This window comes from Pungitius pungitius, chromosome 21 (assembly GCF_949316345.1).
Source record: "Pungitius pungitius chromosome 21, fPunPun2.1, whole genome shotgun sequence".
Taxonomy (NCBI): Eukaryota; Metazoa; Chordata; class Actinopteri; order Perciformes; family Gasterosteidae; genus Pungitius; species Pungitius pungitius.
The window spans coordinates 4178130-4194224 of NC_084920.1; the positions used below are offsets into that span (position 1 = coordinate 4178130).

Here is a 16095-nt window from a genome sequence, read left to right on the forward strand (position 1 = left end):
ACCTCCCAAGCCCCCCCCCCCCCCCCCCCCCCCCCCCGAGGCTTCGTTGAGCAGCACTCAATCCCATCCTGAGGCTAGAACACTGTATCATTATACACGGGACCCATTTTTTGACCAAGTCAGTCAAAAGGCCCCCCTGGTACATCCGAGATGTGAACAAAAGAGGTTACCAGCGTGTACCAAATACATATTTAATGATCAGCAGTGTCTGTGAGTCGAAGCACTTATGCAGCTCAGGCACAGATATCGACGTATCGGTCAAATAACCCGGTGCTTTTACCATAGGGCCCATCCAATAATATCTAAACACTTCATTAGGGTGGACAAATGCACCGTGCAGTTAACAACACGGCCAAATATGGATCGCACGAGAAGAAAGCTCCTGGGACGCTATGAATGGCCGATGCAGTTTTTGTAATCTAGTCCACAGTGCATCTCCACACTATTCATGGACAAATCAATGTCTTTACTGCCTGTCTTTTACTTTGGATGGGACAACGTGACGGGAATTAAATCGAAGTCGAATGAGTTTATTATGATACTAATGAAATCCACTGGACACACACAATGAATTAATCAGTCATGCTCCAATCGATGTCATTTGCTGGCAGACTATCATAAAGACTCTCCATCTTCATGCAGCGTGTTCAGGATGCAACATTCAATGCTAACAGTTTTCCTCCTTTTACACGATTGCTATCACAGCGGGCATTGTTTCAGGGGGAGTGTAATGAGTTATCAGCAAACCAAATAACATCTTTGGGCCCAATCGAAACGATCACTCCGACAAAATACAGTTTGATCTCTAAACTTACTGCACGCCACCCAGTTTGGAGTCCAAAACAACTCTCATCCTATGGCTTTATTTCTTGAATATTCAGAGACAGTGTTACAGCAGAAATAAATGAACTCTTGATTGAACCTGATTGAACTGTGCCGCTCCTTTTCAGACTGATTTCATGCACAAGGGGAAGTTGCTGCCCGGCGTGTTGCCCGAGGCCAACTAAAGAGAATATAGAGAGGATAATAAATAACTGAACGGGCTTTTCCCCCCAACGTTTGACAGCATGGCAATGCAGCACGAAATAGTTGAATTATTTGTTATAATGGGTAAGACTCTGACACATCTTCAATTGAATCAATTCTGCTGATGTTTTATTTCTTTTGATATTAGCACACGCAGGCTTCCACATTAACATACAAGGCGAAGTCCCGCAGAGATGCAAGAAGAAAGGTACCAAAATATCATATGCAAGCTACTTTAGGTCCCATGCAGATGGAATCAGGACAAGCAACAGTAATGTCTTTTCATTGTTTCCTTCTTACTGGGCATTACAAGCCCTTTAGACGTTGCTTCATAGCATCACAACATGTAGAATCAGAACATTTAAGTAGCAATCAAACACAACATATTCAGTCAGAGTGGAACCTTGATTTTTTTTTAAATAAACATATCTGGCACCTTAATGCTTTCTAGCGGACTATATCTGGACTGCAAAGCAACCTGGGATCTCCCGAAATACTAAACTCAGTATAGACTTTGGAGTTCTTCATCTAATGTTAAGCTTTTGTTGCGAAAAAGTTTGAACACAATTTGTATGCAAACTGCAATTCCAGATAAAGAAGCGATGTCATACTGAATGGCACTTACCACTTTCAATTGGAGAGATTGAGATACCTTGAAACTTTTAAACACCCTACAAAAACGACATTTGCAGGCCACCCACTCTCTGGAATGTAAGTGCTGAAGGACATTAATAGATTCCATACATTTCGAGAGCTGAGCTGAGAGGAAAAACAATCAAAGTGCCTTCAGTGATGTACTGAGACACTTAAAAATCACTGCAATTTAGCTATTCGATAGGAAATAAACCTAAAAAGGGTTCAGTCCTCATGTTAGGCGGGCCTGCGGGTTACATAAATATATAATTGGGCTATTATAAAGGCTGAGTTAATAACTTCACCCGGCAATTTGCTTTGGCCGCCCTGTCGGTATGTAAATTCACGCTGCTAATGGGATTATTGAGGTTATTGCGCGCATAAAGAGGCGTGACGTCACGCCCTCACCCGTCGCATCCCGAGCCCCTCGGTTTGTCGTCACATCAGTGAGTGGAGGACAGACCGGATCGAACGTGGGGGGTGTCGGGAAGGGATGTTTCCTCCCCCCCACACTTCTTTATACCTGGGAAAAGGATGTTTCCATCTGACGGGGGATGCGTCGTTCAAACACGGTCAAAGTTAGATGTGCCACGCGCATCGAGTTCGGACCGGCTGCTTTAGTTTCCAAACCCGTGATTCCTTCCCGACTCTCCGCCGTCGCGGCTGTAAAAGTTTCGTCCTCCAATCCGGTGACAGGCGGCTCCCAGTGTCTGTGTGCGCGCGTGTGCGTGCGCGCGCGCGCGTGTGTGTGTGCAGAGCGGACGGACGGACGAAGGGGGGGAGGGGGGGGGGGGGGTTGACAGGAGCGGCGCTGAAGTGGAGATGCTGTGCCGCCTGCGCGTCTCTGTGCGCGCGTCTCTCCGCGCTCCGGTCGTCTGAAGCTCCGGCGCGATGCGGGTCTGACGCCGCGTGGGCTCAGGGGTTAGGAGAGTGTCGGGTGCTCGCTGTTGGATCTACAAAAGGATGCGCGATCACACGAACCCGCGTTGTGTGCAACAGCCCGCAGAAAAGCGGATCCGTGTGACGAGTTCATTTTAAAAATCCCACCCAAACAGCTGCTGAGACCCCGAAGGCGCGATGATTTTAACCACTTTGGTCATGCTACTGTCCTTCCCGGGTAAGTGACGCATTCATCTGTTGCATTTTCCTATTTGGGCGGTTGTTTGCATCTTCTTCTTCTTTTTTTGAAAACGTCTGCCTCGCATGCAAACCAAATAGTGCGGCGAGGATGCGCGTGGCCGCGGCGTTCCATCTCCTGTGATTGCAACTAAAGTTTGTTGGCGCATCGTTTTGCCAACGGCGCAATCACGTTAACGGACTGATCCGTCGGGCTAATGAGTTCAGACACATCTCTCTCTCTCTTTCTTTCTCTCTCTCTCTCTCTCTCTCTGTCTTTCCGACTCTCTGGTTGTAACTCCCAGGCTCGGTGGTCACCTTGAAGGGCGGCCCGTCCTCCCGGCCCGCGCGTCTCGACTGCGTAAAGGCCAGCGAGCAGTGTCTGAAGGAGTACAGCTGCAGCACCAAGTACCGGACGATGAGGCAGTGCGTGGCGGGCAGGGAGACCAACTTCAGCGCGGTCACCGGTCCGGAGGCGCAGGGCGAGTGCCGCAGCGCCATCGACGCCGTGAAGCGGAGCCCCCTCAACCACTGCAGGTGCAGGAGAGGCATGAAGAAGGAGAAGAACTGTCTCCGGATCTTTTGGAGCATTTTTCAAAGTTTACAGGGTAGATCACTCCAAAAAAAAAAAGAAAAAAAAAGCTTGTGTTCGTGGCACTTTGTAAATAATATCCCTTTGATAAGTTACAAAGTGATAGTTGACAGAAGTATCGTTGGAAACATGCAAGTAGTGATAGAAAGAAGCACACATTACGCAGGCAGAATGGCCCCAGGCGTCTTATATCACACCATTGATCAGAGGATGACTTGTGAGACTTAATGTGTATTAAGCACTATATAAACGGGTGCTTTATTTCTACCTTATTATAACAAAGATAATCACACAGTCTAGTTTAGCTGTTGAATATGGAGAGTGCGAGTACCTCACATGTGTCTCGGGCCTCGAGGCGGTCGAACACACCGACTGAATCCTCCTCCTTCACCTGCAGTTGCGGTGACCCTTCACGTGAGTCCTCTCCAGCAGTCACATGACCACGCATCGTCCCGGATGTCAACACGAGTAGTTAACGAAAACGGGGAGGGGGGCAGCAGCCGGCTCAGAGCGCTCGATGGGCCGCGCTGTCTCCGAGTAGATAGAACAACCACACACTGTTTACACAGAACTACCCCCCCCCCCACACACACACACACACACACACACACATAACATTCCGAGCATCTTATCAACACACCTCCCCCACCCCCCCCCCCCCCCCTTTCCCCCGTGCAGGTAACGATTTGCTGGAGTACTCCCCGTACGAACAAGTCAACAGCCGGCTCTCGGACATCTTCCGCCTGGCGCCCATCATAGCCGGTAAGACGCCGACCTTCCGTGAGTTTCGGGAACGCCGCGGGGGAAGTATAGTCCTGGCACGCCCCCCCCTCCCGGGAGCCATCACTCCTGGGAGAGCTCCAGTCGCCGTCACACATCTGCCACTGTTGGCCAACCGCTCTTTTCAATTGCTGCGTGGTTTCGGGCTGCAGCTTTTCATCGGCCATTAGGCGCCACAAAGGCTTTTATCTGCCGCCGTACACAGAGCAGAGTCATTTAGCACATTTTGCGTTGGGGGGGGGGGGGGGGGGGGGGGGGCTTTCAAAAGCGATGATGATGAGAGGTTTGCATGTTTCCCTCCACTTTCGCAGCACTAATGCCGGGTGTAGCATCTCTGTGCTGGGTGTCAAATAACTACCCTTGTAGAGTGAGGTCTGAGCTCGCGAGGTGGGAATAAAAAAGGAGAAAAAAAAGAATATGCTCAGACTGATTTATGTCCAGAAGTATGAATGGAGTGGACTTAAGGAACACACATCTATGCAGGCCCAGATTTAGATCTCTCTCTCTCTATCTCTCTCTCACACACACACACACCTGTCTGGGATCAATGGCCCTGAGAGAACACGCCACCCTTGGGTCGCGCTTTCTGGCTGCAGGAGGCCGTGTGCCACCGGCAGCCACCATGCAGCTACCATGACGGTTTAAAAAAAAAAAGGGAACAATTGGACTGCCGCTCCGTCCCCAGCCCTCCGCTTGGCTCTGCCTGTGATGGAATCCACTTAGCGTATCAAAGTGCCGCTGCTCCTCGCGACGCTGACATAATGGCTAACTGTATTCTTTTAACAGAGTAACATTTCTTTTGTCTGGGTCTGGCAATTCAGATGGGTCTCCTCTGCTGTAATGGGTCGGGTGACTCAGAGGATTTGCAAAAAAGTAAAGAATGAAATTGGTAAAGAGGTTATGGATTAATACGTCTTCCAGATAATGTGAAAAGGAAATCAATAAATTTATAAAAAACGCTGCAATCTTTTCACTGACTGACTACGCCAGACGTGGCAGGGAAAACTTAGTTTGTTTCTTTAATAATCCCAACAGATCACCGATGCGTATGCAAGTGTGTGTGCAAGCAGAGATAGAGAGATAGAGTTTAATGTACAGCCCCGTAAACAGCCGACGGCTCACTGGGTTAGATATCAGGAAGCCATTTGCCATAAGTGACCTCATTCCCGTAACGGCAGCTAAGCCCGGCCTCAGGCGCTCCGTGGTGTAAAATAATGCACGTGGGAGTCCATAGCATGTTTCCCAAAAAGGCTCGCGACATGGGCTCCATTTTTGCTCCCAGTAAGTTTCGGAAAATCCCATTTTATGAAACAAGATGCCTTTTAAATTAAATTAATTGGATTTAATGCAATAGCGTTACATGTGCACATAGACCTACGCCGGCATCCTTGCAACGTCATGACGACCACGCCATGAATATTTGTAGTTTAATGCAAATGTATGTATGATGTAAGTGATGACACTTTCATCCACGGACAAAGTCCAGCAGAGTTAGCTTACCTTAGGTCCTTCCTTAATAGAGCCGAGCTGAAGGCGGCTTCAGGTGCAGCGATTTCGATCCCACATGGAGAACTAAGAAAAGGACAGATGATTAAAGGCTGTGTCTTGCGCAATCACGCTCCCACTTTAGTACTGTAAGACGTCGGATGGTTTCCTGGAGACGAGGATCAGGTGATTTCTGCATCTCCTCACCGAGGCAGAGTCGTAATCACAATGGGTGGAAGAAGGCCTCGCGTCCGAGGGGGTGCTGCTACTGCCTGAGTGAGGGAGTAAACTTATTGTATTCTGCCCTCCCCGTGTCCTCCAGGCTTCCACCTGGAACAGAAAAGAACAGTACAGAAATAACAGTGGGTTTATATGTGAATATGTTGATGTAAACCAGTGTTTTCGATCCTCATTGTTATTATATAATCACACGTCGTTTACTTATTTTAATAAACCTCCCGTGACCGACTTCAGAAGTCCTCCAGCCAGCTACTCAGCTTACATGCAGAGTGACCCTCTGGCTGAGGTAACCTCACCAGTACTACCAGTGAGCCCAGTAACCCGGATGGACCCGAACAATCTGAATCCCGCTGAATCCTGTTTCTGCTTTTTTCCTGCCAGTCACCTGGAGGCCTTTCCTTCTTCCTTGTGTTCGTTCTGCCCCTCTGTGGCCGCGGAACAACCCGATTCATTCATTAACTAGAGCGGGAAGTTCCAAATCCAATACGGGACACCAGCTGTGGATTAGAAGTTGGATATTCACTTAGATGCTGTGCACAAAAAACGAAACTTCAAAATCCAACAAAATCAAATCAAAGGGTGTTGAATGAGCACCACGGCAACGTGGAATTTTCCTAATAAAATCACCACAGCAAAAAAGGAAAAGGACATTCTCCAGAGATATGGCACTACCTGAGAGCAGTTGACTGTTTTTGAGGATATCGCCTTCAAATCCTGACGCGTGAAACACCTCAAACTGTGTTTTTGCCAATTTCACTTGGCAACATCGTGACAAATAGAAACGGAAATTAAACATGTTAATCGAGAACGCCATGGAGTAAAAGTGGAATCCCCTCATGGGGGAGGCAGCAGGGGAATTGGCCCATCATCCCTTTGAGATAAGAAAATAAAAGGCTGCAGGTGACGCAGGAAAAATATTTTCCATCAAATATGGAACCGTCGCAGCCTGCACCCGACACGCGTGTACGCAAACACTTAATCATTCTCACCGTGTGCATCTCTTCTGTATAGAGACCCCTCCTCTACATGCAAATCACCCCGCACACGCGCCATGCATGGACAGTGACACGCGCACACACACACACACACACACACACACAGCTTCATGGTTTCACCAACAGATGCATAAAACGAGAGATCCATGAATGGGAATCATTGGCCGAGAAGAACATCCGCCCCTTTGATCCGGGTCCACTTGACAAACGGGTCTCGGATGGGGTCGTGAATACTGTGGCGCTGGCAGGGTTTAGGGCCGCTGGCTGGAGGCCTGATGGAAGGCAGGGTGCCGTGAAGGAGTGGGCTCTGACCACTGCTGGGCTTTTTTTTTTTTTTTTCCCTTTGCATTAGGGGAGATGAAGAGGGCCCTAATTGGACGGATACGTTTAGAGGGAATTCAAAACAGCGACAGATTGATGCTATTGACTAAAGCCGCACGATTATTTTCATTCTGCATTGATTCAGGGGGACAAAAATCTGTTTTATTAAACGCTGCATGTTCTACAGTCAAATGTTAAACTGTTTGCACCACTCACATTGTACCGAACTGTGTCCCTCAATATTAAATCAAGAGAGCACTGTTTTTATTTTAACATTTAGATACATTCTTAGTAAAATTAACAAATATTTGCATCCATATAAAATATTTAGGTTAAAGGTTTTTCACTCTAAGCGTAAATTCTAAAACGCAACTATTGCAATTCATAGTCTAAATGTAATGGTAGGAAGCCCAAATTATGATGATGATTAATGTGCAGTCCTACCACCAAGTCAAAAAGCATTCTAAGACGTTTACGGGAAATATTTGGGATAGTTCATTTTAAAAGAAATAGGAAAATAAGTGTAGAATCGGGTCATTTTGTTTGAATATTGTATTGAATATGTTAAATAAACACAAAATTTACACTTACTACATTTACACTGCCATTAAAAAAATGTTTCATGCGCGTTTGACCTCAGATTAAATTCCTCAGTTTTTGCTTTCACTGCCTCAAAAAGGTCCACTAATTGATGCCTGGAGACAATACTACAGAAAGGGATGCAAGTTTTACAACCTTAATGGAAAATAAAAAAATATAATGACGTCCATGTTAAGTGACCTGATCACAGCTGACCTGATCTTGAGGTTTGGTCCGATGGTCAAACTAATGCTCCGCCGTACTGTAACCTGTGTTGCGGGGATGTGGGAGGATTCACATGTCATACGCCGCGTGGCCTGAGCACTGTGTAGCAGTCAGAACAATATCGAGGACGCTGGAATTAAACGCCGATGGAGGAGAAGGAGGTTTAAAGGAGGTTCTGCTCTGGCACCCTTTGTGCGGAGAGACGATTAATCCGTCTAAGCCTGCATCCACAAGCAACAACAAACAAGGGGATTGATCGGTGTGAACTAACCCTCGCCCACGCCACAGTATATTTGCCAATATCACGTGTGTTTTTTTGGTCGGGTGGAGGCCATATAACACATGACCCAACCCGAGTACGACGCAGTGCTGTAGGGGCCAGGTGTTTCTTTTGTCCCGATCCAGACGTCAGCTCTCAAGAGCTCGTGGGACAGGTCCCCAAGGTGGCCGCACGCGAAAGGGTCTTTTGTGGCGTCCTATTAGAGGTCAAAGGGGTCAGACTCCAGTGTTTGCCGCCCGAGTCGTTGTTTGGTCGACATCAATGGCAGCATGGTGGCGTTGCTCAAGGGCTGCAACTGAAGACGGCTATTAGGGGGATTTGTTTCTTCAGCCTTCAGGTCTCTGAACGGGATACGTTCAGACGGACATTACGCCGTGTTTGGTGTCCATTTCGAGGTTGATACTAATACGACACAGGAGACAGGTTTGTAGTTTTTATTAGGACTTTCCCTTGGATTGTTTAAGGCAGTGATTCTCAACTGGTGGGTCGCGACGCACTCGCGGGCCTCTTCATGGTAAAATAAAAATTAGAATTCAAAAAAATAATTTTATTTTGAAGGGACTTTTTTAATGCAGCGGAGTGTCGGTTTTTTGCCAGCTCGTCCGTCCATGTTTTCAGCAGCGTGTGCCAAGTTGGGTCAAACCATTCTGATATGGGGGAGACATTGGGTTTTTAGGATAATTAAACATCCTCAATATAAAATATAAAATTCAGCTTATGAACTTGATCTTGAATAAATTTGAGAAGTTGAGAATGTTCTTCGATTTGGGTCGCGGCTTGTCATTATGGGGTGATGGTGGGTCCCAGGGCCAGACCAGTTGACAACCACTGGTTTATGACCAGGACAAGAAATTGATTAAGACGATAAACAATAGTTGATTCAGTTCTGGGAGAACATGTGTAGTTTAGCTCTCCAATATTAAAGCACTTCACAGCCACACACTTGGTACGTGAAGTACTCCAAAGGGACAATAGTCTCGCGCTCTTGATGGAGATTTGAATAAAGCCATCGTTGAACTATCCACCCGATTCACTCACAACCTCAAATGTGGTTTCAGAGAAGGTCAAATACAAATTTGACCTCTGACACAGAGAAGACGTTATAGCTTATTAAATGCAAAAAACATTTTTTTCTTTCTACACGGGAGTCCCATTTCGCTCTCGCTTCCTGTAATCGAGGCCGAACCATCACACCTATGGCTCGAGAGCTACTAACACCCACTAGAGGATCACGGCTCACATCTTTAGGCACTTGTCAGATGTAAGTAATGGATTTTGTAATATGTGATTAACCCAAAGTTCAACAATGTATTTAGATTTAATCATGGCTCATTCTGTGGTGCATGAAAGAGTGCAGTGAGCTTCGATTCCACCTCAAAAGGCAGATTTACAGAACTCGTTCGTTTGCGCAGGACTCAGTCGGGCAAGGAGGACTTTATGCCGACAAATAGCAGAAATTAGACTGGAAAGTTTATTATTATTGCACTATGTGATGCAAGTGGAAGCAAAAGTGGCTGACTTGGTTTACGTAACTTAATGTCTGAGAAGACGGTACTTTTACAGGTTTTCTGTGAGGCAAGGAATAAAAGCATCGTGCTTTTCGAGCTGTGGTCGAATACAGAGGGATCGGTGTGGTCTAAATGCGGTTTTATCATGAACGCTAGACTGAAGTCACACGGCTCTGATGACAACCTGAAGTACACAATTTAGCTGGAGAATTTGAGTTCAAACGTACAACTGCAACAAATGGTGCAATTAGAGAAACAAATGATTCATAATCAAACCTCGGGTTAAAAGGCTTATTTGTCCATTGTTGCGTTTGCAAATACAAGCATGGGCGGGTTCTACCAGGCTCACAGCATCACACAGTTGTAGGCTACAAGTGAACCATGTCCTTCTAGTGTGTAAACATAGCAGTAAACGAAAATGAGTTTTCATGACACAACATCAACATTTGTTCTTGACTTTTCTGCAATTTCTGCAAAGTAATTAAACTGTCAGCGAAGTAACACGGTTCGCTATTGCAACGAGAAGTGTGACATCTCTTTAACAAAAAACATTTCCTGTCTTTCTTTTCACTTCAAACGCCCCCCCCCCCCCCCCTTTCTCCCCCCCTCCCCCGGTGCGAGAAGGTAACCGTTGTTCTCCGTGTGCCTCTTCTCCCCAAAGTGGAGCCCGCCTCCACCAAGGAGAACAACTGCCTGAACGCCGCCAAGGCCTGCAACCTGAACGACACGTGCAAGAAGTACCGCTCGGCGTACATCAACCCGTGCACCAGCAGGGTGTCCACCTCCGAGGTGTGCAACAAGCGCAAATGCCACAAGGCCCTACGGCAGTTCTTTGACAAGGTAATTAAGCGGGTTGATGGCTCTCCAGCGCGTCAGACGTGGCGCTCGGATTAAAAAAAAGAAAGAAAGGAAGAAAAAAAAGCACACACGTCAGAATGTCAGGAGGAAAAAAGAAAAGGGCATTTTTAAGTGCAGTTTCTCATAAAGCGGAATTTTAAGGTCCAATCGCTCCGGAGGGGGGGTGGGGGGTGTGTGACATAACGTTTAACTCTGCTAAAAGCTACTATTAACCCTGGGAGGCGGACATGGTGGGTCTGAATCTACGACCCCATTAGCGCCAGCCATTAACACGGGTTTTGGGTGACCGCAGTTGTAAAACGCACCCCCCGAAAGGCAATCGTGACCAAATTTTCCAAAACCACCTCCGGAGGTGGTCTGTGACACGTTGTGACACCCCCCCCCCCCCCATTGAGAAGAAATGCAAATTGAATTCGGAGAAGCATATAATGCCAAGTGCGACTGAAATCAGGGCGATTTGAATGAATTCAAAGGCTCTCTCCCTCATAAAGGTTCCGGCTAAATACAGCTACGGGATGCTGTTCTGCTCGTGTCCGCCGGGGGATCCGACGGCGTGCGCGGAACGCCGGCGGCAAACCATCGTGCCCGTCTGCTCCTACGAGGACAAAGACAAGCCCAACTGCCTGTCCCTTCAGAACACGTGCAAGACCAACTACATCTGCAGGTACGGGGGGGGGGGCGGGGCCACGGCTTATGGCACTGAAACGCGTCAGCCATCAATGCATCAGGAAACATAAGCATCTGTCATTTGCCACTGGATTATTTCGTAGGTCGAGACTGGCAGACTTCATCAGCAGCTGCCAGCCGGAAGCTCACTCCATCTCCGGCTGCCTGAGAGAGAGCTACGCCGACTGCCTGCTCTCCTACTCGGGGCTCATCGGTAGGTTTAAACCACTCCGGAATTAGCTGGATAATAACAATATTAAAAAGGTGTGCTGATAGTATGAGCTAACAACAAAAATATAGGTATACTTCATCCTTTTTGTTGTGAGTCAACTTGTCGTTAAAGTATAGATTCAATGGTTACACCTCTTCAGATCCAGACTATTTCCAACGTTCTGAAGTCAGATTAATCATAAGACATTCTAAATGTTACAGAAGTATACATTTATTTCCTTTCACGCAGCGTTTTCTTTCCATCAGCGGGTCCCACCATGTAGAAAGGAAACACGTTGAGTCTTGGTAATGAGATTTCAAGGCGGTGACCAATTGTAAACTCAACAGGGCGGACATTATAAGTGATCCCATTTTGGGTTGCGTCCCCACCCCGTCCCCACCCCGTCCCCACCCCGTCCCCCCCCGCGGCTCTGCACGAGGAAATAAGTGTGCTCATCCAGATTTGGATTTGATGAAAGCGGAGGACAGGGTCGTTTTAAAGGCAACCGTGGTTTCGTTTTGCTAACGTCACAGTTTCTGTACCGCCGCAGGCACGGTGATGACGCCCAACTACGTGCGCTCGCTGGGCCTCGGCCTGTCGCCGTGGTGCGACTGCGGCAGCAGCGGGAACAGCAAGGCGGACTGCGAGAGGTTCGCCGAGTACTTCACCGCCAACCGATGCCTACGTGAGTTCCGGCGCTGCGGAAGGCCCCCCCTCCCAGAACCGCACCAGGGGCATTTGGACCCTATTGGGTTGTCTAGACTTAGTTGAAGTCATAGACTGTGGATGGCGTTTACATGTGTTCTGCCTACTTATACCGTTTCTGCTACTTGCACTACGATTAAGACCAAGGTTTTACAGAAAAGGGAAAGCTACCTTCAATTAAATGTCAAGAAAAACGGCATTTCATGAGTCAAGTTTTCTAATTTCAGCCGGTTATTTAGTTCCCTTTTTTTATTTTAATCACATCTTTTGCAGGCAGACACTGCTTTGAAAAAAAAAAAAAAAAAAACCTCTCGACAAAGGTCAAGTCATTTGGTTTCCTACACAATCATCCAAAGTATCAATTATAGGCAGCTTTTAGTTGGGCATGAAATAAATGTTTTTGGGCTCTGCCACTTGCACTTACATCAGCGGCAATGACAAAGGACATCTGCTATCTTGTTAGATGTGCTCACTCTGTTATTAAAAAGAGGCTCAGAGGGCATGCTGCAGGATAATGCTTAATACATGTAATTATAAAAATCCAAGTATGACATTGACTTCATATTTTCTCATAGATGCGCATTCAAATCAAATTTTCCATGTCATTTAATGATATACTCTCCGGGAGAACACAGGCGCCAATTAATGCACGATACATATTCTCGCAGGAAATGCCATCCAGGCCTTTGGCAACGGTACCGACGTGGGAGTGTGGCAACCTCAGCCCCCGATCGAGCCGACGGCACCGGAGCCCGGCGCCACGCGGGGGGGCAAAGACTGGGCCGTCGGCGGACCGGACGCACTCGATGACGTCACCAGGCTGGATCTCGCCGAGGACGCGTTGTTTCACACCTGTGGGACCTTGCAGGTGAAGCTTTTAATGCTCGGAGAGAGGATTTCATATTTTTCCCTTCACTCTTTTGTGGCTCAGAGACGTCTCGAGAGAAAGTACAAGCTAATCTGAAAGGAACAAGCGTCAATATGATGACTATCTCGTCCAGTCAGCAGTGCACAGGATCTATATACTGATGGATGACAAATTCAACTTTGTTAGAATCGAGTCCAGTAGGTCCGTATTTAGAGATTTCTCAGCCAGCTTCTCACTAAAAATGAACTGCATCTTTACACGGATTTGCTATTTGAAACAAAAGGGCACCGCCAAATTGCCACGTCATTACTTTCAATACTATAATACTTTCAATTATCATAATAACGAGCCGACGTATCTTAACCTTTGTTGTTTTGGTCAGAGGCCGTGCCTTGAGGGGAAATAAAAGAACAAACATAAAGTCCCTCCGCATCTGAACAGATGATTTGATTAAGTTCCAGGCTTCTTTTTGTTTTGTTCCACGGCGAATTTCGAAACCCCCTCGAAGCTTCAGAGAGAAAAGACCAGAATCTAAATGGAGGAGCTAAATATCAGGTGGAGATCTTTTCAGGGTTTCTGACGTCTGGCTCTGTCACCTTGATGGATCAGGGATGGTTTTAAGATGGCATGCACAGAATCCCCCCTCCTGGGCAGAAAGATGAGACGTCAGTGGGGAGTCAGAGCTTCCAAAGCTGTCATGTCAAAACTAATTGGTTGCCACAGTAACATCAAAAATGGCCCACAGGGATAGTATGTCTGCTCCTCTGTGTGTGTGTGTGTGTGTGTGTGTGTGTGTGTGTCTAAATGTGCGTTATCATTCCAAGGAAACTCCCAGTTCATGTTTACTTCGCTTCCTGTTTGCTTTGTTCATAAGAATGAACAGTTACTATCTAACTGATTTGCTGCGACGGCATTTTTAACGTCCACATATTTAGCATCATTGAGCGTAATTCAACCTCGAAAACATTTTAAAACCTCGACGCAGAAATATTGCTTGTTAAACTTCTTATCTATTGACGAAGATTGTGAGCTACAATCCGAAGCATCAACACAGCAAACCACTCCGTCGACCTTGTGGTGACATCGTTGTGTTATTGAAAAAAATGGTATCGCTGTGTAGACCAACGTTTTTCTTAGATATAACTTTTAATTCGACGCGTGCCTAGGACGTATTACAATGTGATACCAGCAGTGTCCGGCGCAGTCATGAATAACAAATGATATAATCCATGTCGTAATGACTAATGCAGTTAAAAAATAAACAAAGCTGATTATGACATCTAACATCGTAGATTGCATGTTTTTGCTTAAAGGTGCTTTCAGGCAAGCTCCATTGAACCAACACACTTCAGACCCGTGCTGCTCTCTTCTGATAAATACCACGGGGCAACACACGAGATGATATCACGTGTGCTTTAAGGGAGACGATCTATCACACTGGCTTTTAATAGCGATAATATGATGTATCGCCGGTTAGAAGCGTCCCGCGGGGAGGTAAGACCACCTACGGAGCGATTAATCACTTCTCCGGGTTGGTGGAATCCTTCCTACTTAGAAACCAATGCGTTGAGTGTTTATTATGTTCCTGTACCACCACGCGGCCACTTTATCTTTTTCCTGTACTCCATTTCTGTATCTGCGAGTGGGTATTTGTTTGTGCGTGTGTGTGTGTGTGTGTGTGTGTGTGTGTGTGTGTGTGTGTGTGTGTGTGTTTTTCATATGCGGCTGAAGAGGTTTGGAGGAGTCTGAGAAAAAAAACAAACTTTTCAAGTTATTAAACTGTCATAACCTTGAGCTGGCACAAAGCGGGCGACCCCACGCAGGCAAACACACACACGCGCATGTCCCGCTGGAGGCAGGTTATTAAAGTAAAAGGTCTGAGGAGGTCTAAACCGGGGAAAAGTGTTATCATACATCTCGTTGTGTATTGGACTCGACGCGGTAATGAATTTAGTTAGCCGCCGCCCTCTCTCTTAGCCACGGTTTGACCTGCAGGAATAAAATAAACTGTTCCTGGAATGCACCACTCTGAGGGCATGAAGCGAATGGAAAGAAGAAAAATGCGGCAACAAATGTTCTCAAATCGGAAAGGAATGAAAATGAACTTTTCTCTGCCTCCTCTTCCTTTTTTATTCTTCCTTCCAGGTCCGAAAGCTGGTGTCAAACGAGACTTTTGATGACGCCCAATGTGTGGTAAGAACGGTTCTCTCCTGTTCTCCTTCCATCGGAGGTCTCAGGCCCCAACAACACGTTTGTGGAGTCGAGTGAGATAGTGTTATTTGAAAGATGATATTTTTTTATATTTAAGGGAATTTATTTTAAATATGTGTACGCGGGATCCTTACATTTGGTCATTAATGAATAAAATGTGCAATAAGAAAAGTACAAAAAAAGATCAAATGCGATTTAATGTCGACATTGAACGCATTACGTTTCTAAATGAATAAATCTACATTTTGGACATTAAAAAACATTAAAAAATCTGTTCCAGAGTTCAACTCCCAAGGTTTTAAAATTCACAAATTGAAATTCTGCTGGTAAATAAACAATTATACTTCCGAGGCCATCTGTTCCCCCAAATTGGCTTCGACTGAAGGTACACAACCTCTCTCTCTCTCTCTCTCTCTCTCCTCCCCCCCCTCCTCAGAACCCCCACCTGGACGAGTCCAGCAACGCCAACGCCAGGAGCCCAGCGTCCGCCCCCCCCTCCTGCCACCCCGCCACCGCGCTCCTCTCGCTCGCCCTCGCCCTGACGCCGCTGCTGCCGCGGCCCGGCGCCTTGCGGCCGCTGTAGGGGTCGCGGGGTCACGGGTCGTAGAGACGCGGGACCGCGGGTCGGCGCCTCCTACTCCCGACAAAGTGATTATTATTAGTTGTTTGTTTTTTGGCACAGTGGACAGTGCGTTGGACATGTTGCTGGACACAGAGCGGAGACGTCAGCTCATTGCTCATTGGACGATTTGGTGATTCAGATACGTGCTGAGGGACACTCTTTTTTTTTTTTGAA

The 16095-nt window shown here is 46.8% G+C and overlaps 1 protein-coding gene across 1 annotated transcript; it reads left to right on the forward strand.

Annotated features, from left to right (window-relative positions):
• The first annotated feature begins 2628 nt into the window (after nt 1-2628).
• gfra1b (gdnf family receptor alpha 1b) lies at nt 2629-16095 on the forward strand. Its single transcript, XM_037464599.2, has 10 exons — nt 2629-2776; nt 3081-3383; nt 4046-4129; nt 10442-10620; nt 11130-11302; nt 11409-11518; nt 12066-12200; nt 12889-13088; nt 15234-15281; nt 15736-16095. The coding sequence occupies exons 1-10, from the start codon at nt 2737-2739 to the stop codon at nt 15880-15882; spliced, it is 1419 nt and encodes a 472-aa protein (XP_037320496.2). The 5' UTR covers nt 2629-2736; the 3' UTR covers nt 15883-16095.

Excerpts from the sequence above, each read along its gene's own strand:
- gfra1b (XM_037464599.2), top strand. The coding sequence starts at position 2,737 with ATGATTTTAACCACTTTGGTCATGCTACTGTCCTTCCCGG. Across the intron at positions 13,089-15,233 it reads ACACCTGTGGGACCTTGCAG|GTCCGAAAGCTGGTGTCAAA; the intron begins GTGAAGCTTTTA and ends TCTTCCTTCCAG. Across the intron at positions 15,282-15,735 it reads TTGATGACGCCCAATGTGTG|AACCCCCACCTGGACGAGTC; the intron begins GTAAGAACGGTT and ends CCCCCTCCTCAG.